The sequence below is a fragment of the Paramormyrops kingsleyae genome, chromosome 1, assembly GCF_048594095.1.
Source record: "Paramormyrops kingsleyae isolate MSU_618 chromosome 1, PKINGS_0.4, whole genome shotgun sequence".
Taxonomy (NCBI): domain Eukaryota; kingdom Metazoa; phylum Chordata; class Actinopteri; order Osteoglossiformes; family Mormyridae; genus Paramormyrops; species Paramormyrops kingsleyae.
The window spans coordinates 28,508,893-28,532,231 of record NC_132797.1 but is presented as its reverse complement, the minus strand read 5'-3'; the positions used below and the strand labels follow the sequence as shown (position 1 = coordinate 28,532,231).

The 23,339-nt window shown below is 43.0% G+C and overlaps 1 protein-coding gene and 1 long non-coding RNA gene across 6 annotated transcripts in view; one reads left to right on the top strand and one right to left on the bottom strand.

Annotated features, from left to right (window-relative positions):
- Nucleotides 1–552: 552 nt before the first annotated feature.
- mylk4b (myosin light chain kinase family, member 4b) overlaps nucleotides 553–23,339 on the top strand; it is a 42,545-nt gene continuing 19,758 nt past the window's right edge. For 3 of the 5 annotated variants that reach the window (XR_002839701.2, XR_002839702.2, XM_023823514.2), the window contains exons 1-2: nucleotides 17,562–18,149; nucleotides 22,297–22,393. Coding sequence is in view for 3 of the 5 variants with exons in the window: in XM_023823514.2 (XP_023679282.2) it covers nucleotides 17,562–18,149; nucleotides 22,297–22,393 (685 nt within the window). In the remaining 2 variants the exon portion in view is untranslated. Of the gene's footprint in view, nucleotides 651–5,617; nucleotides 5,682–6,218; nucleotides 6,472–17,561; nucleotides 18,150–22,296; nucleotides 22,394–23,339 lie in introns of those variants that run through there. The other 2 variants (XM_023823515.2, XM_023823516.2) reach the window with 2 other exon arrangements.
- On the bottom strand, nucleotides 7,699–8,753 carry LOC111850061 (uncharacterized). Its single transcript, XR_002839703.2, has 2 exons — nucleotides 8,599–8,753; nucleotides 7,699–7,992 (listed from the first exon to the last, which is right to left on the bottom strand). It is a non-coding gene; the product is annotated as an uncharacterized lncRNA (long non-coding RNA).

Sequence of the window (23,339 nt, the reverse complement as noted above, 5' to 3'; positions counted from 1 at the left end):
CTGACAGAGCGGCCACACCTCTCTCTGACACCCAGTGAACTCATGAATTAAACTTCCCACAATCCAGAGTGAGATCCTATGGAAACTGCTAGAAATGGTGAAGAATGGTGAACAAGCACCTGTCACTGTTTTCTTTTCTGCTCGTTTTCTGATCTTTCTATAAATGGCTAAATGAAACAGAGTAATACAGAAATGGTGAAAGAGTACAGTTCAGTAAATGTCAGCGGACAGTCAGCTGGTCCATAAATCTCCAAATAAAGCCCCCAGAAGATCCCAGGTGAAGGGGTCCTAACTCTCCTGAGCCTATGAGGTGGCTCCTCCTAGGCAGCCCCCGCTCATCCCACACCCTCCCCAGTGACAACCCCCCCCAGCCAAACCTATGATCAAGCACAGCGGTATATGGGCTGATTGGAATTCCACACGCTCTGTGGCCAAATAGCCCCCTCCCGTTCTCCACATCCGATCCCGGGAGTTCCCTTGAGCGGACGCCTCGGCTTTCTTCCAGGACTGACCCCCCGGCACCTGACCTTCAAGACCCTCTGCTGACCCTCAGGCAGCACGACCGGCAGTAGAGAGTCAGAGAGGACGACTGTGATGGGGGGGAAGGAGAAGACGTCTTTATGCATAGCTGACATGGCCAAACACCAAACGTGAGTCTGAACTATTAAGCTCTGTTGTTAGAAGCCCTTTCCTTCAATTTAATTATTTCTTTGACTGCCTGAACTCATATGGCTCTGCATAATAAATGTGGTGTTAGCTATTCATGTGAATGTATAATATTTTTGCATGTCCTTCACATACAGCATTGGGTGCCATATGGAGGTTGGTACCAGGTTTACAGTGAGTCTTTCTGATGACAGGTGTCTTGGGCTTGCAATCAATGTGGTTGTGACATTTAGGGGTTCAGAGGATAGTTCTACACTGTGTTATAGGCCGCAAAAATAACTGCATGACGAATGCAAAAAGGAGATGTGTGGATACGATAACTGTTCTTGTAATCTGGAACCTGTACTGAAATGTCATGGCACAGGCAGAGGTGATGGACACTCATCTGTCAAGACCCCTGATCTGTTTCTGATTATTGAATGGACCCCAAATGGGAATAATAAATACCTGTAATGCTGGTCGGCTGGATTCTTACCAAATGCTAATATAGCGTCTAAACAAATCACAGGCATACTGATGCATGGAGCAGTTGCCACTATCATCAACATTCTTCGAATAAGCGTATAGATGTTTATTATTATCATTAGAAACAGTTTATATTTGCATTCTGTTGTTTGCCCTGTGATGAACTGGCATCCCATCCAGGGTGTACCCCAGCCCTGTACTGCTCAGGATACTGATCGAGATAAGCATTTACAAGATGGATGTTTTGTTTAATGAGGAGTGGAACAGAGGGATCAGTCTCAGTTTATTTTCAGACTGGGACGGGGAGGAACATAGAAACAGGGCTCTCCTAAATTGGTATGTAACCCCCCCCCCCCCCTCAAACCTGGGCTGACCGCAAGGCCGTTGCTGTGCTACAAAGAGCCAACAAACAGTTTCCGGCGTGACCCTGGTACCCCAGGAGGGGAGTTCTGAGGCAGGTGGAATATATCCCATGGCTCTGTGAAGCTTTGGAAGCTTTTGGAGGTTTTTTTCATGAATCTTAGGATCTGTTTCAGAGGTTCTGCTGCATTGCCTTGCTAATGCTACACTGTGAAAAAAAGGTGGACATGTGACCCTTTGGACATTGTGTCGGGTCAGAACCGCCAGCAGACAGCTATTCCGCTAAACTGGCTTGCTGAGTTTTTTAAATTAAGAATAATCCTGGTAACTGGTTGGAGGTGGCAGATATCTTAAGTCTTAAGTCATTTCATGTGTCTGTAACTCTCTGCATCTTAATAGCCCAGCGATTTTGAGTGAGAATGACCCAGGATTCCCCAGAGAACTATTCCATTCAGTTCAATTCACTTTATATAGCATCTTTCCCATCCTGGTTCCAACAAATGTTGTTAACAAAGAATCAAATATGACTCTGAAAGGTCTTTTACTGAGATACAAACTGACAAATGTGTCATGGCTTAGTTCATCTTTGGTGCAATTACTGTATATCAAATTGTATACAATTTTTAGCCAGACAGTACAGTTGAAATGTATGTTTGGGATATGTCAATCAAAACTGGGATGATAAGCAGGGAGCTGAGGTTGAGTGACAAATTAAATCACAGATGAGATGGGCTACCTATGCACCTGAATGGGTTGGGCTGCTTTGATTGGCCACTAATACCAGATCTGGTTGTAGAACCATCTGGCTGCAGCTGATGCACAGAAACTCATTCAGTACAGCCATCTATTTGGTACAACCATGAATGCTCATGACACAATTATATCTCATTAAATCCTATATATGAGCCCCCACTGCCCCCATCAAGGAGGAGTGTTGATTCATAAAACATATTTTATATTTTATCAACCAGTAGTTTTCTTAGCAACTAATACGTTTCAGATAGTTCCATCCTTCTCCAGACATTTTACGACAACCCTATCTAATAAAATCACAATTTATTGTCTTTATGAGTGTCACTAAGTTGTTTTTAAAGTCCTTAGAAGGGCCCTTAAAGGAGACTGACAAATGACTCCAGCCGCCAGGCCATCCTGTCGCTGTGTGACAGCGGAGTCAAGGACAACACGTTCTGTTTCGGTAGTGGTGCCCAGGCTGACGCATCTCTTCTTGGTGAAGGAACACGGGCCACCTTTATCGCCCTCATCTTTACAGGCTTGCCTAGTGCCTTCCTTCCGCGGTCGCGGGCCTCATGCCGAGAAGAGTAGAGTAACAAGGAGGGAATCGGAGTGGAAGGAAAGAATTCAGGAAGCGGGTCATGCTAGATGCTGCCGGTTCTGGCCCATGAAGTACCGGTCCAGAGTTTTGATGCAGAAGCCATGAATAAGCATCTGGATTCTGCTACACTCTTTATTCAGGAAGTAGACGCCATGTTCAGGGTCATGCAAATATTGCAACCACAATGTTTGTCATTGACACCCCGCCAGGACCCTCATGAAGTCGACCACAAACACACATAAACATACCACCCCAGCTCTTCTAAGTTCCTAAAAATAATGTTTAGCAAGCAGCTGGAGTTCTCTGGCCCCTCATGTAAGGACAGCCTGGACACACCACTCCAAATCATAAAATGGCATCCCACATAACCCAGGGTCCTTCCTAGATCCTTTTGGTGTTGTTAAGTGGTGTGTTGATTTGATCTAGGACGTATATGACTGAAATAGGAATGTATGACTTTGTTTGTACTCTGCATGCAGGTTTTGAGCCAGCAATGCGTCGTAGGAAATTTAATTCCCATCCTCCGCTCCACCCGATATAAATATAGGCTACTGATAACTTTAGTGTGAATAATGGTGAGACCTCACAGAGTTCTTGAAATGGTTCGATCTCTGCAAGCTTTTGGTCTTAACAGACCCGCTAATCTCCACCTTTTGTGGGCTATATGAAGAACTGTATGCACAGTTCGTCTGGATGCTCAGCATATCAATGGATGTGTGTCTTCCATGGCTATCATCCCTTATGGATCTCCCTGTTAAGATGATCTTTACAGTATATACCATATACAATGCTTATAGTTATTTAGAAACTCTCTGTCATGAGGATGCAAAGAGGGAAATGACCCAAAACCCTTACAGTTGTTCTCCTGCCGACACCACTGATCCAAAACCAGTACATCTGACATCTAGCACGAATGAGCCAGTGCTATGCCTAGCTTTGCATGCCTGTCGAGAACTGCATGCACCCCATGAAAAAAGGGGGATGCAAATCTTGGCAGCTTTACAATTGGGCCTGCTGACTAATGCATCCCCATTTAATTGTCTTTTTAAACATTTTAACTATACTTAAACACTTTACAATGAAGTGGTGTTACATGTATTTTAGGGAGTTTTGGCTTAACAGTGTAAATTCCAGATATGCTACAGTCATCCTGGCTGAAAAAAGGTGGATACAGATTTTAGCAGATATAAAATCAGGCCTTCTGAATAATGCAGCCCCAGAATTATTCTTATTATTCTTTTTCATATGCCTTAGGATGAAACAGGGCCACCAGCACATATTCGGGGCTCTTGTGGCTTAGCTATCATCAGCTCTGCAACGTAAGACATCCCCCATTAACATTTATTTTAAAGAGACATTCAGATTACATTATAATCTGTTTGTCTGAAGCACACGGGATGCATTACTTGACAGCTATAATCAGTAATTTATCCGACAGAAAAACAATACTTTGTGAGCTGCATGCAGTTCTCAGCAGGCACGCAAAACTCAGCATAACACGCGGGGCTGTACCCTCAAGGGTTTGCCAATTGTACTGTAGGTAATTATACCTTTAAAGCTACAGATATGGAGTCTGAGGAACATTGATGGTACATTAATGCTGTTTGTACCTTTGGTATGTTCCTCAGAGTTACAAGAGTACAACCCCAGTGAGAAGCAAAGGTATACATTTTTACCCTTCTTTCTGAGACTGCATATTTCCGGACACCATTAGTTTCATTGCCGTTTTATTTATTATTTTGTTTAATATCAATTGTATTAATTCATAATAGCCATGATGGACTCTTATAGAAATAACCAGCATGCAGTGAGCTTATATCATTGAGCTAAAATTAAAGTGATTCCAAAGTGAGTCCAAAAACAGGTGCAAGTTATGCAGGTGTGAACTTTAACCCTAAGATCAGAAATACACTTTGTGTTTGAGGAGCAAGAATTTATGCTCGTCTAATATCTGGTTATTTTCAGACAATGTCCACAATAAAATGAAACTGGATATAATTTAATATACTGCATTTTATAATAAAGTTCGTCACAGATAGGGTTTCAGACGTTTTTTGAAAAAACGGGACAAAAAAAAAAGTACTTTTTTTGGGGGGGGGGGGGTGGTGGTGTGATGATTAAACCATTTTTGCAAATGCACTATGCTAATAGAAGCAGGGATCTCTATTGCCTCTGTTACTTGTATTTGTCCTGACGTAGACGCAGTTCACTCACTCACGTCGTCCCCTTCTACATTAAATACAGATTTTTTGATGAGTAAATACATATTGTCTAATTATAATTTATTATAAAACCTAACCCTAATATGTCCGAAGGTATACTCCCTTCAGCAATGAAAACATTATTATACGTATTGTAATAAATTATAAACAACCTTTTAAATTAATGAATTTGGACAACCTAACACTGACATTTCTCACCTCAGATAACTTAAGCCAAATATTAGAATCGTTCAATAGGAAGGTCGCTTACCTCTCCTCCTATTGGACAGTTTTCAGTTATCGCGTTTGGCTTAAGTTGACGAGCTAACTGGTCAGTTCTGCTTTGTACAATATCCCTCAAGTGTCTTTGGTTCTGACTTATTCATTCAGAAAAGTTTTCTCTTTTCGCCCCCTCTCAGTTGTATGTTGTAAATCGCTTTTTCATTGACGTGGATGTAGATGCGCGTGGCAGACCGACAGCTCGCGCAGTTGCTAGGTAATAAGGTAAACTTCCCATTTCTGCTACCAATCAAATAAAAGTATAGACTTGGCCAATCGTCGCTGTGTTTTACCCGTTTTAACCGTTTACGGACACAGGATTGGATATATAAATATGATCGGAAAGAAAAAAAAGAATAGCGGTAGAAGGAAACCAAGTGAGGCTTCATTTGAAGCTACGAAGCTCTAAATTAGATGTACATTTTCGCATAAAATCGGAACAATTCATGTCCCGGGAAAGAATATTAATTTTCCGGTACAGCTGCTCAAAAAACAATCCCGGGGAACCCGGGACAGGTGGCAACCTTAGTAACAGACCGTTTGAAACCATGATAGAGATGCCAGTAATGGCAAATCTGAAATAGATTCTCTACCCTTTCACAAATCGAGTTTTCCCCATGAAACTTGTAGGATCATTAACAGAAAGCACGAATCGTGTATTTACATAAAATGCTGAGTAGTATAAATTAAAGTGATATGCTTTATTCAATGACGCTAAAATATTACACCAAAGAACGCCAAAGTGCATAGGTCACGTATGACATCCTTGAAAATCAAAAATCTACCATTATATGTCAAGATTTCGTTTGATTTTTTATTTTAATACTTTGTAGTACAGATTGTGATCACAAATGTTGCTCACACTCGAGCAGCTACAAAACCTCTAACAGGCGTTTGTTTTTTGTTTATTTCAGTGTAGACAAAACACCAGCAGTAACTTCGAGCCAGCCGGATTTTTCAAGAGATCCCCGGCGTGTCCTATCACCAGAATGGGCTGCTCTATCCAGCATGTCATCCATCAAGGTGTCGGGGTTCAGCGCCATACGAAGCCGGTCCGATCGCCTTTGCGCCGGGAAACTAGACTTCTTCCGGCCGCCGGAGAGGGTGGAGACGATGCGGAGTTTCTGGGAGCTGAAGCGCACCGAACTGGAGGGTGATTTTAAGCAGGTACCATACAGCTGTGGGCTTCTCCCCTCCCCTGTTTGACGAGAAAAACTCTCAGCAGTACGCAGTGTTTGATTTTCGAGGTGCCAGACTCATTATGGTAATTGGATGAAGTATCTTGAAATACGAAACGAGGGAAAACTGATTTTTCCTTTCCAGGCACACTGCAGTGCAGTTTTCTAGACGAAAGCTGTTGGCTTTGTCAGACACCCCAGGGTGTTGTGATATTTTCTTAACATTGATTTGACCGAAAATCACTGTAAAAGATATAAAATAAACACTATATAATAGCTATTAAAATATAGTGTAAGTATATTGGTATAGCCAGGTGTTTATAGGGTCAAAATCGCAACGATGTAAAAGGCATTCTTAGAATGTAAAAAATCCGGGGTTATGAGACTTAGGCACGTGTCACACTGGACGCTAATGTTGATCTATGTGTGGTGATGGGGCGCCCCTTTGTGGATGATTTTGGCAACGCCGTGTAAGGGTTGTTTCAAAATTGCTTGAGAATCCTGGCGATGCATAACTGATCTGAAAAGCGGTTTATTTTAACTATATTGTCTGTAGGAGTCTGCTTATGACGTTCCTGTCTAAAATGATTTTTATCAGCAAATGAGGGTACATTTGCAAGTTTATTGGTTTGATTTTTCAAATCTTGTTCTCATTTGTGGGCTATACTATACTGTACTGTACTATACTATAGTATACTATACTACACTACACTATATTATATTTACATGTAAATCAAAATTCTAATGTCTCCTTTGTTGCTCAGGAACTAATGATTTGTATGGTCAGGTTATATATTTAGTTGTATAAGTAATAAGTTTGGCTTATATAGTGGCTTATAATACTGCACAACAGGCTTTTAGTCGTGCCAGAAAAATGGAATATTCTGAGTGCTACCTTTTGTCCTGTGTACGTGGATGGGTGGAAGGAAAATCCAAAAATGATTCCCTGACACCTCCCAAAAAAGGGGGTGGAATCATACTTCTCAAAAATAACCTGTGTAAGTTCAGTGCTCACAAAAGGAGCTTTTCATGAGCAAATTTCAGGGTTGAATAGGTTTAAACAAATTAGCTGGCATACCAGCTAACTCTCTAGGACGCTACATCCCTACAGGTAATGAAAATCTGTTCTTAAGCTTTTCTTTGTGCTGTCAAACCCAAAACTTTGGTACAGAGGGGGGAAAGATCCAAGACCATATAAATTAAAAGACAACAAAAGACTGGTTAGTGATCATGTGAAACCTTTGTCATTGTGACCATTGGCTCACCCAAGTGGGAGCTAAGGGAATGTACCCAATGAGATGCAAGGCTGCTGTCCAATGAAAACGGTCATGTGTTGCTAAGTGACGATCTGAGCTGTAACCAGAGGAAGCAGTATATTTAAGTCAGGCTCCAGAGACCCGATATTCAACCTGGTTCTGTGCTTTGTAGAAACAACATCCAGTGGCTCCCAGGGTCTGTATCCACCTAGTGTCCAGTGTTTTTAGGGATCTTCATCTTGACAGGTGAAGACCTTTAAAAGAGATACCGTTGTTATTGAACCTTAAAGTTTTCGGGCTGAGATAATTTGCTTAATAGCATAAAGTACAGGCAGTCCTTTCTATATCCTTATATTTACATGTACATCTTACACTGTAACTATAAGTTTAAGTTAACTTAGTTGCATGGTTGTTGCATTGCAAGTTCAGCCCAGCTTGCACTGGCAAACTCCAGGTAACCGGATCTGAGCGTAAATTAGCGCGGGGTCAGTTGAGCTGTCTTCAGCTGTGAGGCAGTTATCCGTTATCTGTTTGCTGTATGGGCACAGGGTGTCCGTGACAAAACCCTTATGCTTGTTTAACTCCCTCTCACCCGACGGCCAATCCATCCCCCCCCTCCCCAAAGAGGTTCTCTTAATCTGACCTCTGAGCTGCATGAATAACACAGTGAAAATCTAATCTTGGGAAAATGATGAAATGCATCGCACGATCTGGTCTTCAAGCGTGTGTGTAGATAAGCATGAGAAAACACACAACACACACGGACACACAGATATAGACACACACACACAGACACACACACATGCACAAACATACACATACATGTATGGGAGTATTTGTGTGCCCGGATATTAAAATACCTGTAAGGTTTCCTTCCATCATCCTCCATTTTCTTTTCCCATTTTTTGAAATTACATTTCTCACTACATTTCATCGCTCACCATAGCATAAGTCAAAGGCTGTGTTATACTTGGCCTGCAGCGGGCTAATCGTCTGTGTGCTGGGTGCCCTGCATCAGAAGTGGGGGGGGGGGGGGAACACACACCTGTCCCCCTCTTATCAGAGGGGACATGGCGCGTGTTTCCTTATAGGTCGCTGGGGACGCCGTGTGACCAGAAGCACTGGGCAGCCCCCCCAGCCACCCCACCCTTTGGGGGCCCCACACTTTCGTAATCAGGCTGTGGCATGCATGCCGTCAACAGCATTTGCTCAAGCCTGGCAGCCCTCAGCGCCCCCTACCTCCTCCAGCCAGGCCAGCGTCCTTGGTCACAGGGCCTCGGGTGAACCCAGAGGACGGGACTGAGCACGCTCGGGGGAGGAAAACGTGGAAACATGGAGGAATTCCTCATGGACAAGGACATCTGGATCGTGGGCAGTGTCTGCTTGGTGGCCTCCTTCCTCTGGGGTCGGATTTGGACTTTACTAACCAATAACCAGACGAGGGAGAAGGTCGCTCCACCTGACATACAGGTAGGCGCCCCCATCCCCCCCATAACCCATTGCCCAAGGAAAAGCACGGCTCCCAACTGCCTGGGACTGGCCTTGGATGATGCTCCGGGATATCTGTGGTACTCCTCTGTGTTAGCATTCCCACAGCATTAGCGTTAACAGCACTGCAGGCATTTCCATGGCGCTAACTTTATTAGCATAGTCAGCATTCCCGTGGCATTAGCGTTATTAAGATTTATAGCAGTACCGTGACGTTAGCATTATTATGGTTGTTGGCATTAGCTTGCCTTTTAGCATGTGCTATGTTTGCAAGACTTCAGAATATATATTACTTGAAACTTGAAAGTCATACGTTTTCACGTTTCAGATTCACTCATGGAGCACTACCTGCTTACTTGCCTTTCCCATACTGGAAAACGTGATGATTCTATAAGGCTTAATCTGTTTCACAAAGAGACAGGCTTACCTTTGGCATATTCGGTATTGTCGAATAGTCAAAGTGTGTCAGCTTAGGCATTTCAAAATCTTTCCTCAGATCACAATTGCAGATACTAGCATCCAATAAGAGATTAGCAACCTTTTGGAGAACTGAAGAAATCCTTGTTAATTTCATTGTACTGTTGTTTTTCGTATATATTGTTTTCGAGTATATTTGTATGTTTGTATATGTTCATGTTAAATAGTGTATATTTCTAAAGAAATATACGCTGACTGCTCAGATAAATGGATTTAAATAAACACAGGGCTCAGTGGGTTAGGATGTTGCGGGATCAGAATGCAGCCGTTTCAAATCCCACGGTTTGCAGGGGAATTTCACCATTGCATTTCCAAACAAAACTGTACATTTCCTTTGGCGAGCTACGAGTTTTGCACGTCACTGCAGCTGGTTTGTGGAGTGATGTGGAATGCACACGTGTCCTCTTCCTGTCCGGCCCCGTGAGATTTATCTACGCGGTAGCATCAGTGCTGTTAGCGTGTGGGCGTATGGCACCGTGGCCCATCTTATGCTCCTTTGTGCTCTATAATGTCAGTTAGGGGCAGAACACCTCAGTATCGTTCACACACAATGAATCTTTGTGTCTGTGCTAAAACTTCCTCCACTCCCAGTGATGTGTAAGAGATTTATACAAAGGTGTGAACACTAAGATCTGAGAGGCAGGCAACCTGTTTTTCCTGTATTTTTAGCTGAAAAAGGAATCAATTTCCTTCTTTAAGGGACAGACTTCCTCATCATGTGCCACTGCCTTTCCTAAGGTCTGCCCATGCTGTCAGTGAGGTCTTCCTTCCGCCTGAGATGTGTAATGTTTTTGGTAATGTCCAAGGGAAGGAGATTTGGGTTGTACAGTGTGTACAGTAGCCTGCCACCTCCGATGCACTGCAAGCATGCATCTTGGACCCGTGTTTGTGCCAACACCTTGGAACCAGCTTCGCTGTTAACACCAGCTCCATCTGCATGGTGCGGCTGGAGCACTATGACAGGGTCCATCATCCATGATCAGAGTGTCAGGCAGGATCAGGAATGTGCAGACTGGGGGAATGTGCTGTCCCGGTTGGAGTCAGTTATCCCCGGCATGGGGGAGGAACTTGGATCCAGTATCCGTGGTTTACAAGCGAAGCACTTAGTGCAATTCGTTCAGGGGCAAGCTGGTGAATCAGAGATGGCTGTGAAAACATCTAACATTGAACAGCACTTTTTTTATAAAGCACACTAGGAATTCCCCATCCAGGGGGGGTGGTTGAGTCCTGCCCTGGACCCCCTAGGAGATGCCATTGGAGACCCCCCCTACCCTACACCCCCTCAGATGGACAAAATGAAAGTAAAATAACAGTTGGGCCAAGTGTTCTAACACCCCCCACCATTTGGAGCGCACCCATGGCTCTATGTCATCAGCGTGCTTATATAACACTGCTGAACTCTCATTCTCTCAGTCTTGTGCTGAGTGAGTCACTTGCCCCACCCACCTACTGCCTTGGGCTTGTAGACTTTCCCAATGGCCATTACCCCCCCCCCCCCCCCCCATCGCTCACTCATTCAGCAATCAGTCTATAATTCAGTCATTTATTCACTTGGTGACTCATTCACAAATGCATGACTCTGATGGGGCCAGAAACAGCCCCGTCCACACAGATCATAAAGCAAACACGTTTATGCATCCATGACCCAGTAACACTGTGAAACATTTTTGTATGTATTTTGCTTCTATTTATTCATATTTTGAGAACGCATTTGACTGACCCTGAGATTTGAACTGACAACCTTCCAATCACAGGCACAGCATTCTAACCCGCTGAGACACACACTGCCCTACAGCCTGTTTGGTCAAATACATGAATGTAGGAGGGCGTGAACTTTCTGGTTCTAAAAACGGGAAATGCTTCCACCTGGCTGACGGTGAAGGTGCTACTCTGCTTTATTGCCCAGACCGGCCGACTGCTGCTCCTACTGATGCTCACCTGTCTTCAGGACACAACGGTCCTCCTCCCCAGCCTCAGTTGTCTCATATTTTTAAGTCTCCTGTTACGGCATCGCAGAATCAATGCCACGAGACTCCAAGCCTCCACGTGCTTGCAGACGCCAGTTCGCTGGGCCAGTTTCACAAGCTGTCAGCACTTAGCTTTATTAAAATGTTTAAGGAGAGTAATAAAAAACGAAATGGCAAGAGCGAGTGTGTTATAACACGGGAACAAGCCCAGCTGCCGTGCGAGAGACCGGCACGTCCCAATCGGGTTTGTTCCCCTGGAGGAACGCCTGCATCACACACTGCTTCCGTTTAATTCTATGGAGTTTGTGTATTATATTTTATATTATAACATATTTTAAATTCTTTTCCTTTTCCCAATTTCATGCACCATTTCGTTTGAATGATGTAGTGGTGGATTTCTGCACACTCTTGTCAAGTGTCTTGGGGTGACTGTTGTAAGGCGCTGTATAAAAATTAATTGAATCGACTTTAAAACTTAACTGTATGATTTTATAAATATGAGGGAGACATAGGTAGCAGCGATTTGCTAAGCAATAAGAAAAATGACATTATCCTCCCAAAAATATGGGCTCTAATATATTCAACAACAACAATCATGAAGGTTTAAATAATGTATATGCTATGATCAATAATGTATTACCCATTAAGCTTGGACAGCTGTGTAGTTCAATGACCTCATTATCCAGATCTGAACAACCCAGGAAAAAGTAAAACCACAGCTTTGTGGAAATATTATGGTTCTCAAAATGAATAGGTATTTAATTTTATATGAGGTTGCATTGTGGTTCAGTAACTTTGAATTTTATTCAACCTCTAGACCTGTAAATCCTTACAGGTATTCAAAAAATTGTGCAATATTTCAACTTGTAGAAACTGTAGTTTCTGAACATTATAAATGCTGAAACATAAAAACGACAAAACAGGCAGCCTGGAAGCCTTTCAGACCCAATGCAGATGTTTAGCAAAGCACCCAGCCTCCCGAGAGAGTTTCTATTCCTGGCCATCACTTTGCTACTCTGTCTATTCTCTGAGCACAACATGACACATCAAAATAGATTCTCAGTTCTGCTAACCCTGTGGACCTTCAGATTGAGTCCTATCCTTGTAGCTGATGGATGATGCCACAAAACTGCTAGCTGATTGGCCAAACTATAGTTCCACCCCTCCCTGTTACTGGCTGACAACCATATATTTTTCCTGCTCTGACACATGGCACGTGCCATCTGGCTGCTGCTTTCTGATTGGCTCTTTAGCAGGCTGAAGGATACACAATGTGGACGTCTGACTGCCTCGATCTGCCTGCAGCCAGTGATAAAAACATAGCCTCAAGGCCACTAACCTCCTCCCCCCAGCAGCTCAGAGTTTGGTATATCCCGCCGCATTCGAACTGTAAGAACCAGAAGTCTGTGACTTCTGCAGCACGTGAGGAGGACTGTGGAAGGTGAGGGTTTAAGATCATAATCCTAATTAATGAGATGGGCCACGGAAAGCTCATCAGGACAGTATGGATGCTACTCTCTGCCGTTTTTCCATTCCTAACAAGGCAGTGGAGACTTTGCTATTTGGCAGCATCTATTATTACTCTGGAATAAGGGCTCTGTGGTAACACAGTCCAACTGGTCTATGATGGACATGCTAATAGCATTTGCAGGATCTTGGATTACAAACATTGGGAGAATTTGGAGTCAGAATTTAACCCCCTTCCAATGTAACACTATATATATGGGTACAGAAAACATCAATGTGACACTATTGTTATCTCTGTGTCATTTTGGTGTCACTCGGTAGGACTGGTTACCTATTATTGTAGAGTCTGTATCTGCGCTCTGCTTTTGGGAGATTAGCCTTCATATCTTAGTGAGGATGGAAGATGTACCTGAACTTCAGAAACAAAAGGAAACAGAATTGCCTGAAAGACACTGTTCTCGAGAAATCCATGCGCATATCTTATTATGCATAATTTCTAACTACTCAGCAGAATTCTTAAAACTAAGTGATCTGTAGATGCTGGTCATCATTGTGATGGCTTGTGTTACAGCATCACCTGATGGTTGCTTGTTGTAACATTATGTCTAAAAGCCCCTGTCTTTATTGTAATGGGTTTTCAAGACTGTCCTTCTCAAAGAAAGACAGTCACCTATCCAACCGTCTATCCATCCCTCCATCCATCCATGCATCCATCCATTCACCCATCATGCCATCCATTCATTTTCTATACCTTCATCCATTCACTGAAATTAATTATACTGAAATCCGTTTATGGCATCAAGATAGACAAGGTTAATTATATTCTCAGCCACTCAGTTAATTAATCAAAACATAAGTGGAGGCAAACAGCTATAAGTGTGAAGGTTTTTGTGAGCCTGAAAGAGTGCTGGAGCTTTGTAAGTCAATTCTGGACTGACGGATTTGAGGTCTTCACAGGGCATGATTGGTCAGTGCTTTTGGTTGAGAAGCAGGCAGAGATCCTGTGTGACAAGCTGTCAGTGGGATTTCAGCCATCATGCATGTTCTGGTCCTGCTGTCACCAGGGCCTCTGCAGTTCTCTCCAATGCCACCAGGGGACTGGCTCTAGTCTGCTGCTCTAGTGTTTGGCATCAGCCACTCTCAGGCAGCAGCCATTGAGACATCTGATCCTTATCTGCTACACTGTAGTCACATTTAGGTCTACACATGTATAATTACAGAGCTGTGTTACTGACAGCTGTGTAACTCATTAGGCAACATAGGTGATATCCTCTGAGGGGGCCCTGACTTAGACGGGGGGGGGGACTGGTACTGCTCACTTGCATTGAAAAGTCCAAGTAATGATTTTCACTTCTCCATGCACAAGTTTCTTGTCAAAATTCCAGTGCAGGATCAAGCAATTAAGGGAAATGCTGTGGATGGATTTTACAATATATGAAAAATTATGGATTTTATATGGATCTTTTTTGGTTGACTGTCCCATGGTCATGCACGTCCTCATGACCTCTTGTGTGACCTCTTGTGTGACCCGTGACACTGCCGGACCTGTGTCTGTCACTTGGTGTTTTTTTTTTGTCTGCGTCGGCATGCGTGGTCATTTCACCTCAAATTTGCAAATGTCACATGTGACCAGAAGGTCTAAAACACGACCTTCAGAATGAAACTTCTAGCACAGAGATGAGTAATTATTATTATTTTTGTATTTTTTTTTTGGCGGGGGGTATTTTGGTGAAATACATGAGCCAGTTTTCAACTATTTAGGGATGCAACAGCTTCACTCCATATTCCGGTCTCACGTTTCAGCCGATTTGCCTGGAAATGGGGAGAGAACTGGCCTTAGACATCCAGAGGGATTTTAAAGAGCATTTTGAATGTCCTGAGGAATTTCTTTTGGCACAACATCTCAGTGTGTGACAGTGTCCTCCAGGCTTAGGGGTTCGAATGCTACCTCCATTCTATATGTATGAAATTTCCTCTGGATACTTTCAGGAAGTTAGGCGAATCTGTTTCTCTAAATCATGGTGTGGTTGTGTGTCCTGCAGTCCGTTGGCATTCTGTCCGGGCTGTACCCCTACTGCCTGGGAAAGGCTTCAAGCCCTGTGTTGGATTGCAGACACTGGAGAAATATTTAGAAGGTTGATGGTTGCATATATATACTGTGAAGATTAATTTAGCAGCTGCTTTTGTTCATCTTTATGAGAAAGCATGGTCAGCCAGTCCCTGGAGCAAGGTTAAGGGCCTTTCCCCATGGGGACGATGGTGAAATTACACTCTCAACTTTGGGATTTGAACCCACAACCTTTTCTTCACAAGCACAGTAGGCCCAACCTACTGAGCCACACACCTCCCACCTAAACATCCTGTGGCCAACAAACAGCATTTTGGGACTGAGATATTTGGCACATCTCTGCATTGCCTCTATCACATGTCCTGCAATTAAGCCATGATGAAGTTGTCCAGTGTCAGAATATTCTAGAAGGTGGAAGAAGAATCCGATACACTGTTTATCCATCTGCCCTGGGTAAATGTGGTCCATTTGTTTTGGTGACATGCAAGTTGGCTTTCTCCTCATGGGCAAAAGGGACTGCAGAATAACTGATGTGCCCCCCCCACCAGAGTCTTGCTACCCATCAGCCCCCTAGGGGGACAGGTGCAGCAAGTCTCTGGCCACCCTGTCCCTATTTGTTTCTAATCCTGTCCTTGTCACCTGTCACCGGCCGGCATTGTGCAAATACTCGTTTCCAAAATAGCACCCATGTTGCTGCAAGCCCTGGCCGTGGCAGAATTGGGGGGCGCACACCCCAGCCATGGTGGTGGCCTCTTTTCCAAACCATCCAATAGGCACAGGCGAGCCGCGATGGGTGGCCAGGATTTGCCATCTGCGACAAATCAGGACGCACGTCACTCTATACAGAGAGTCAGGTGACATGGGTCACTTTCATATTTGCATCCCTTTGCATAGGTTTTATATGGATAATGTGGTAGGGTTTATTATTTCAATAACACCCCCCATGCATATCATTTACCTGTTTCTCAACAACTCTCCCCCACCTTCCCAGAATGCATTCATCTCAAATATCCTAAAAGTGGTGTAATATGGGTTTTCACTAGAAGTCTGACTCCAAGCCAGCTTAGAGGCCCATATAAACGGTTTAATTCCCAAGAAGGTTATTCTATCCATCTTCTCTATGTGCTGCATGACATTTATCATGTGATTTTTTTAAATGCAAAATTCCAAACTCATTAGATTTTCCACGTGTGTGGTTGGAGCTTTTCACTTGAGTTTTCACTCACATTGCTTATATGATCCTTCCCGACCCTCCTATTTTGCAAATATTAGTGGCATACAGAGGCTTTAGAGCGATTTCTGCCCTGAGCCCCTACATACCACAGTGAGACCAGCACCTTATGATCTGCTGAAATGTAGCCCTGAATGTCCCCCATACTGTCGTTCGGGATTGCCTCAGGGAAAGCTCATTTTACAGAATCAAAACCAGCTGTGATTACGTCATTGATTACCTGTTTTGTGGTGCCAGACAATTTTCAATTTGCAGTAGAACTGAAACAGTAAAAGTTTCTAACAAAAAATGCAATAATGCATGTATCTAATGTATGTGTAAATACCTAGACAAAAAACTTTATATGTTTCCTCAAGTTTATTAACAATAATGTTAATTGTAATATCACATACAGTTTTTTTATTGCTTTTTTCAAGAAGAAATGATGGAAACTCGCTGGAGACACTGATCAGACCCCATTAGCCAAAACTGCAGCAAAGTCACCATCTTAGTCATTCAGCTGCTTACTTAAGTGGATTTTTTCCTCATAGCCTTTTTCTCTTTGAAACATTAGCAATGATCAAGTGCCGCAAATGATCCAAATTCCGGCACCCCTGGCAGCCGGACAGGGCCTTCTGAGCATCTCAGATATCACACCAGTCATCCAGAACAGAAGCCACCCTACACACACACATGCACACAGACACATACACACACACACACGGAGCCACAGTCACTCATTCGCTGATCCTCTGGTGTAAATGAGACAGGGATGTTGGGAGTGTATGGTTGGAGGGGGTGGGGGGGGGCGGTTCTTATAGTTGGATCCGGTTGCACTGGACGAAGGACAAGTGACTAACTAAGATCTTAGCGCAGCTCAAACTCTGTCCCCGAAGCTCATTTCTCTGGTGACTCTTCTTCATTGACTGTTTGCCATTTCTGTTGCCTCAGGCCTGATTTTGTTTTTTTGTTCATTTTTGGGACATATAACTTCATGCATCTTGAATTCTTTGATTGTTGTTTTCTTATGAAGTGAAAGCTTTTTGATGAAGTAGAAGGGAATGAATAAATGATTTTGTGAGACCCGTTGAAGTGTTTCCAGCAGATAATCCTCCACGATTTCTCCTTGTCAAGACTCTCACCACCATGAGCTTGCCTTTGGTTAATTCCTTGGCAAAGGTCTACGACCCAAATCCCCTGCAAGGCCACAAACCTCCTCTTGCAAAGACAGCCATGGAGTCTGAGAAGCCACAGGTGCAAAGTCAGAATCTCATTGAGACCTGGATCAAGTCTCTCAGCGAAAAAATGGACTGGCTTCTCAAGGTCCAGGAGAAGGTTCTTCACAGGCTGGATGGCATGTCCCAGGACATTGGTGGCATTGAGAAGGAGGTAGAGACACTCAAGGTAGTCAAGGAAGAGGTCTGTCAGCAGGAGAAGACTGAGACTGAGAGTCCTTCTGATGTAAAAGAGATGTGTCAGGAAATTACCAACATCATGTCCACTGTCAACCAGAGGACAGAGCAGCAAACCAGGAAGCTGGAAGGGGTGGAGAAGCTGGTTCTTGGCCTTCAGCAAGTGATTGGCTTCTTAGGAGCAAAGACCTCCAAGCTCAGCGAAGTAATCTGCATTGGCAAGGTCTCTCAGACATCAAGCGCTAAGGGGAAAAACACTGTAAATACTAAGGCCAAACATGCTGTCAGAAAACCCCAATCAAGCAACAAAAGAGCCAATAAGGTGGGTCACAACAGATGTGCTGGGAATTCGATAACATCACAGCTTATTCTTTGATCATGGTTTGTACACTGTCCACAAAATCTGCAGTAAGTGTATTACCACATACCTGTACAGCTGTAATATTCGAACAGCTTTGCTCTGGCTACCTCTAGTGTCTCTCTAATGGCTCACAAAGTTACCAGTGCTGGATGAGTGGATGCTTCTGTCATATCATGTCTCTGATTACCATCAACAATCTGCTTAACACAGTGGAGAATATTATCCCAGCTGTGGCAGTTGGGTTAAACTGGGCAGCTATTGGCAGTGCATGGTAACCCTGCCCACTGTCGTATTTTTCCAGTGAGTAATAACAGGCTATATGATGGTTTAGCACTGTCACAGAAGAGCGCAGATTTCGGAACAAAGAGGTGGCCATAGGATTCTGAAAATGTGCCATCATATGAATGAATAAAAGCAGATGTCCTTTTAAATTAAAAGTAAACAAATTGTGTATTTATTTTGTATTGTATTTTATTTTAACTGTGTATTTTCTGCCAGAACTTTACTGCTTAAGCTTCTGAAGTTGGATAGATGGATTTATGGAGGGATGGATGGATGAAAGGATTAGTTTAGTGTGTATTCAATATTCTGTAAATGTATTCATCTTTCCTTTTTTTATACGAACTATTCATACATAACCAGATTTTAAACGATTATTCTCATCTCTTTGTTTATTGCTAATTTGGGGTCCAAGCTCACAGTGCTGGTACCTTATTATATTTGTTAGGATTTCTCTTCTTCTTCTGCACTAAAATGATATGGGCAACACAGATCGTAAGGTGCAGAATTGCCCCCACTGCTCAGGCAAGCAAAATCATACCCATCAGCCTAATGGTGGTGCTACATCTCAGTGTTGGACCTTTGGATCTGTATCTCCAGAACCGTGAGTCATAGAAACAAAATTCTTTATTTACAGACATTCCCTGGCTCATGTCAAAAAAGTTTACTATGAAGCTCCACCTACTTCTATTTTTTGCTGATTTGCATAATGTGAAAAATTTACTTTTTCAAACTCACCCTAAGCCATTCATTTGATTTACACAAAATAAGAAGTGCAACATTGTGAGATATTGTTGACAAAAAGTTGTCCATATGATTTCGATCATGGTATAGACAAATTAATTTCCTGGATATGAACTGTTTGTACTTAGTGAGCTATTTCTCATTAAAGGAACATCCATTTCTCAATAAACTTACTAAGTGTAGTTGATATGACATTACAAGGCGACTCTCCAAATGTCATAAAAGTCACCCACTAGGGGGCGCCATAACTCAAAATAGCTTTTAAGTCGGAAACCATTGGATATAAAAAGATAAGCTGTTTATTGTCACTGCATGAGTACAATGCGATCACGTTTGGATCCTTCTACAGAAGCCTCAGTAAAGAAAGTTTAAGGATTAGGAGGGAAAAAAGTAACATATTCATAACATAACATTCATAAGGGGTCTTTTGAGCCGCACTTCGTCTGGTTCCTCACCCAGGACCTGCTTGCCTTGGGTGACCCTTCCAGGGGCATAAAGCCCCGGGCAACTTAGCTACTGGGATCACTGGAACACGCAAACCCCTCCACCATGATAAGGTGTCGGCTCCAGGAGGCCCTTATATAGTAATGTAGATATTATAAAGCCATACAAACACAAAGTGCTTCCATACCTAATACGCATTCATTTACAGAGATTCTGATGGAACATCTAATGTTAAATGTGGCCAAAGCGTCTATTCATGCCATAGTGGTTGGACCCCAATAATCGCTGCATGGGCTATATTTTGGTATTGTTTTTGTGATTACATCTCTATTTTGTGAAATTATTAATAATATCAGTGTAAGGAATATTTTGAGGAAAACCAGTTTTTACTTGACACCATAATGAAAATGTCATCAGAACAATGTGTTTAAACAGGCAGTCAGCTACCAATAACAGATCCATTTGGCAAATGGAAGGCATGCTTAGCTGGCTGTGAAGGTGTCTGTCTGAGGTGACATTTACTCCATGTTCTGGCAAACGAGTAGAGGAGGATGCAGTAAGCTTGAGACAGGGCTGCCCCCCTTCTCATTCCCGTACGAAGCCTACTGCCTTGTAAGCCACTGGTTCCTAAGACTTTGTTGTTACCTGGTGTGTCTGCGCGTTATCACTGAGGGCAGCTTAGCTACCAGTCAAAGGCTGCTCAGGTTTTCAGGCTTGACATACTACTGCTCACATATGTATATTTTTCTGGGGGGGTGCATTTCTGCACTGCTATTTGCTTTCAGCTCAGACGGCAGCCATTTCCAATAACTGCTTTGCAGGAAGTGCAACAAAAACAAAACAATAAGTATGTGACCCATGTGTCTTTTAATATGACTGACAGCCCACATTCATCTCTGGCAGAGAGTGCTATTCTTGGAGCATGGAGACCGCAGAAAGCATACTGTGACCATGGAGAGCACATTCTGCCCTTGTGGTCATGCAGTGTATAAGTAAACCAACAGCTGAACTTAACCTCACACCTAAACATATTAGTTGATTAGTCACTGGTGCTGTGACCAATATGGGAAGCCGTGATAGCTGATTTAATCAGTCGGTCACTTTTATCTATGCTAGCCACGGTTTCATTTTGTGTAAATTGTGTGACTTTATTGACCCTTAAGTGCAGTGATCACTAAAACTTAGAGATACAGCGAGTGTCATGGCTGTCCTGAGTATGGTATAGCAGTCGCTAGTGCAGTGGGTTCAAGGCGTAACTTAATCTCCTGAGGTTCTCAGAAGTTGTTTGGAAAACAACACAGCTGCACTATACAGTCTGTCAGTAGGTGTCAGTAACGGTAATAACAGACTTTGCTTTGAGCTAGGTTCAGGTTGCTTTCCATAATGTGTTTATCTTCTGACAGTCATTTATCAGTGCTGCTGTTTTTCATATAAATAGCAGATTTTAATGTACAGTGGTACCTCAGAACTCGAATTTAATCCGTTCAGAACTCCGGATCGAATCCTAAAAAGTTCGAGTTCTGATCGAATTTTCCCCATAAGAAATAATGTAAAACCAATTGATTGGTTCCCGGCTCCAAAAAATTACACTTAAATGTTTTTTTAGCATTTAAACACAAAATGAACCGGATAAAACAAGAAGAGCATATACTGTACTAAACACATCTAAGCACATTTATCAAAACAGTAATTTGTAAAGTAAGAAAATAAATGTATCCAAACAATGTGTCCTGCCCCGATCGTCAGCGCCTTCCGTGTGCCACGCCCCCTTGTTAACCCCGTGTGGAATCTCCGTGTGATCAGCTGTTTCTGATCGTTGTCATTAGCCCTCTGTATTTCGTCCGCGTTTCAGTTTGTTTCCCCAGTCCGGTCATTGTATTGTCCGTCTGCGTTTTGCCTGCCTTACCTGTAATTAAACCCTGTATTCCCCGATACCCTGACGTCTGCGCCTTTGTCTCCGTTCCGTCCTGCTCCGCATGACAATATTATTATAATTAAATGTATTAATGGTTTATTGTTAATATTAAAATAATGAATAAGAAATCTTTACTTTTAAATGTATTTTATTATATAATAATAATTACTGTTACTGTCTATCGTTGTCTAAATGTATTTTTACTGTCTAAATATATGTATTCATCTAGTGTAAACATGCACGATGCTATCACAGTGAATGCAAGACTGAGACTGAAGCGTTACCCTTTGTTTCCGCTGTGAGACGTGCGGCATGACTCATTTCCCCGCGCGTACAAGTTGTCTTAGGTCGGCATTCACGGTTTGACTTCTGAGATTCAGATCGAGCTCTAGGTAATTTTTTTTCGAACTGGTTGGTTCGAGTTTTAAGAAATTCGAGTTCTAATGAGTTCGAGAACTGAGGTACCACTGTATCTGTATCTGCAGGTATGCTAGCCAAACAACTTGGTCTTGTTTCTTGTTGTGTGTTGCGCAAGTGCACCCCCTGGAGGACACTACTCTTTAAGCATTCAACCTGTCTTTCCCCTTGGTCTGGTGCATTGTGCCTGGGATAACAGTTTTATTTACAGTACCACAAAATTTATATGCCTACCCTTGTCTCTCAATATAAACACCCAGCATCAGACTTGTATTTGTATCCATACCTGTCACTTTTTCTGTTGCCCAGCTGAAAGCCCAGAAATCCAAGGATGCTAAGGAGATGTCCAGCCCAAGCCTCAACGGTCTGAAGACCCAGAAGAAGAAGAAGCCTCCGGATGCAGGAGGTACAGCACAGCATGGGTTTAGGTGACCTGCTGTTCTCTTGACATTGTCATGTAGCATAGCAACAGAGGGTACAGTACTGTCAAAGACAGTCAAAGAAAACAATCATTGGTATTTTTCTGGGGAATAGGTGTAAATATGCTGGAAAAAAATAACAATATACATTAGAACATATGCAAATTAGCAGCTAGAGGAGAGGGGAAAGGAGCGTGTGCTGATTCAGCGTGCCGCCGCACCCACCACATATCAAACCCGGTTGGGTATGAGATCCCGAGTGCGGCCATGGCGGGTGATACCTCAGCACCACACTAGTTCAAATGGAGTCTTTTCCAGTGGCTGGAGTCCCAATTCTGCCACCAACCCCCAAACTTTCCCTGTAAGTTGGAGGACCTGCTTGCAGGGCTGGATGTAGGTTAACATCTTACCCAGGATGAAGCAATTGCAGGTTAAGGGCTTTGCTCAAGGGTCCAACAGAGAGGAAACACTCCTGGCATTCACAGGATTCAAACCAGCAACCTTCCGATTGCTGGCACAGATCCATAGCCTCGGAGCCACCACTCCACCCATTAACAGTAACACGATAAAAAAAACAAGAATTTCTACTGTTTTCCAAAAACTGATATCTTGTTGGATGGCTAGATGAACACCAAACCTCTCCTCAGGGGCACCTCAGCCACTCCATTTATTAGTTAAATTTCACTGCCAGCTCTCAATTAATCAACTTAATTAGTTATATATCTCAATGCGGTAATTGATTAGGAATTAGAATTCCTGGAGGAGACAACACAGAAAGAACATGCAAACTCCATACACATGGAGCAACGTCAGAGATTTGAACCTGCTCCCAGAGGTGTGAGAGAACAGTGCTAATTACTACAACACTGTGCCACCCCTTTCACACCAACAGGAAGATCATTTAAACATAATTTTCTCTGAATGCCTAAGACT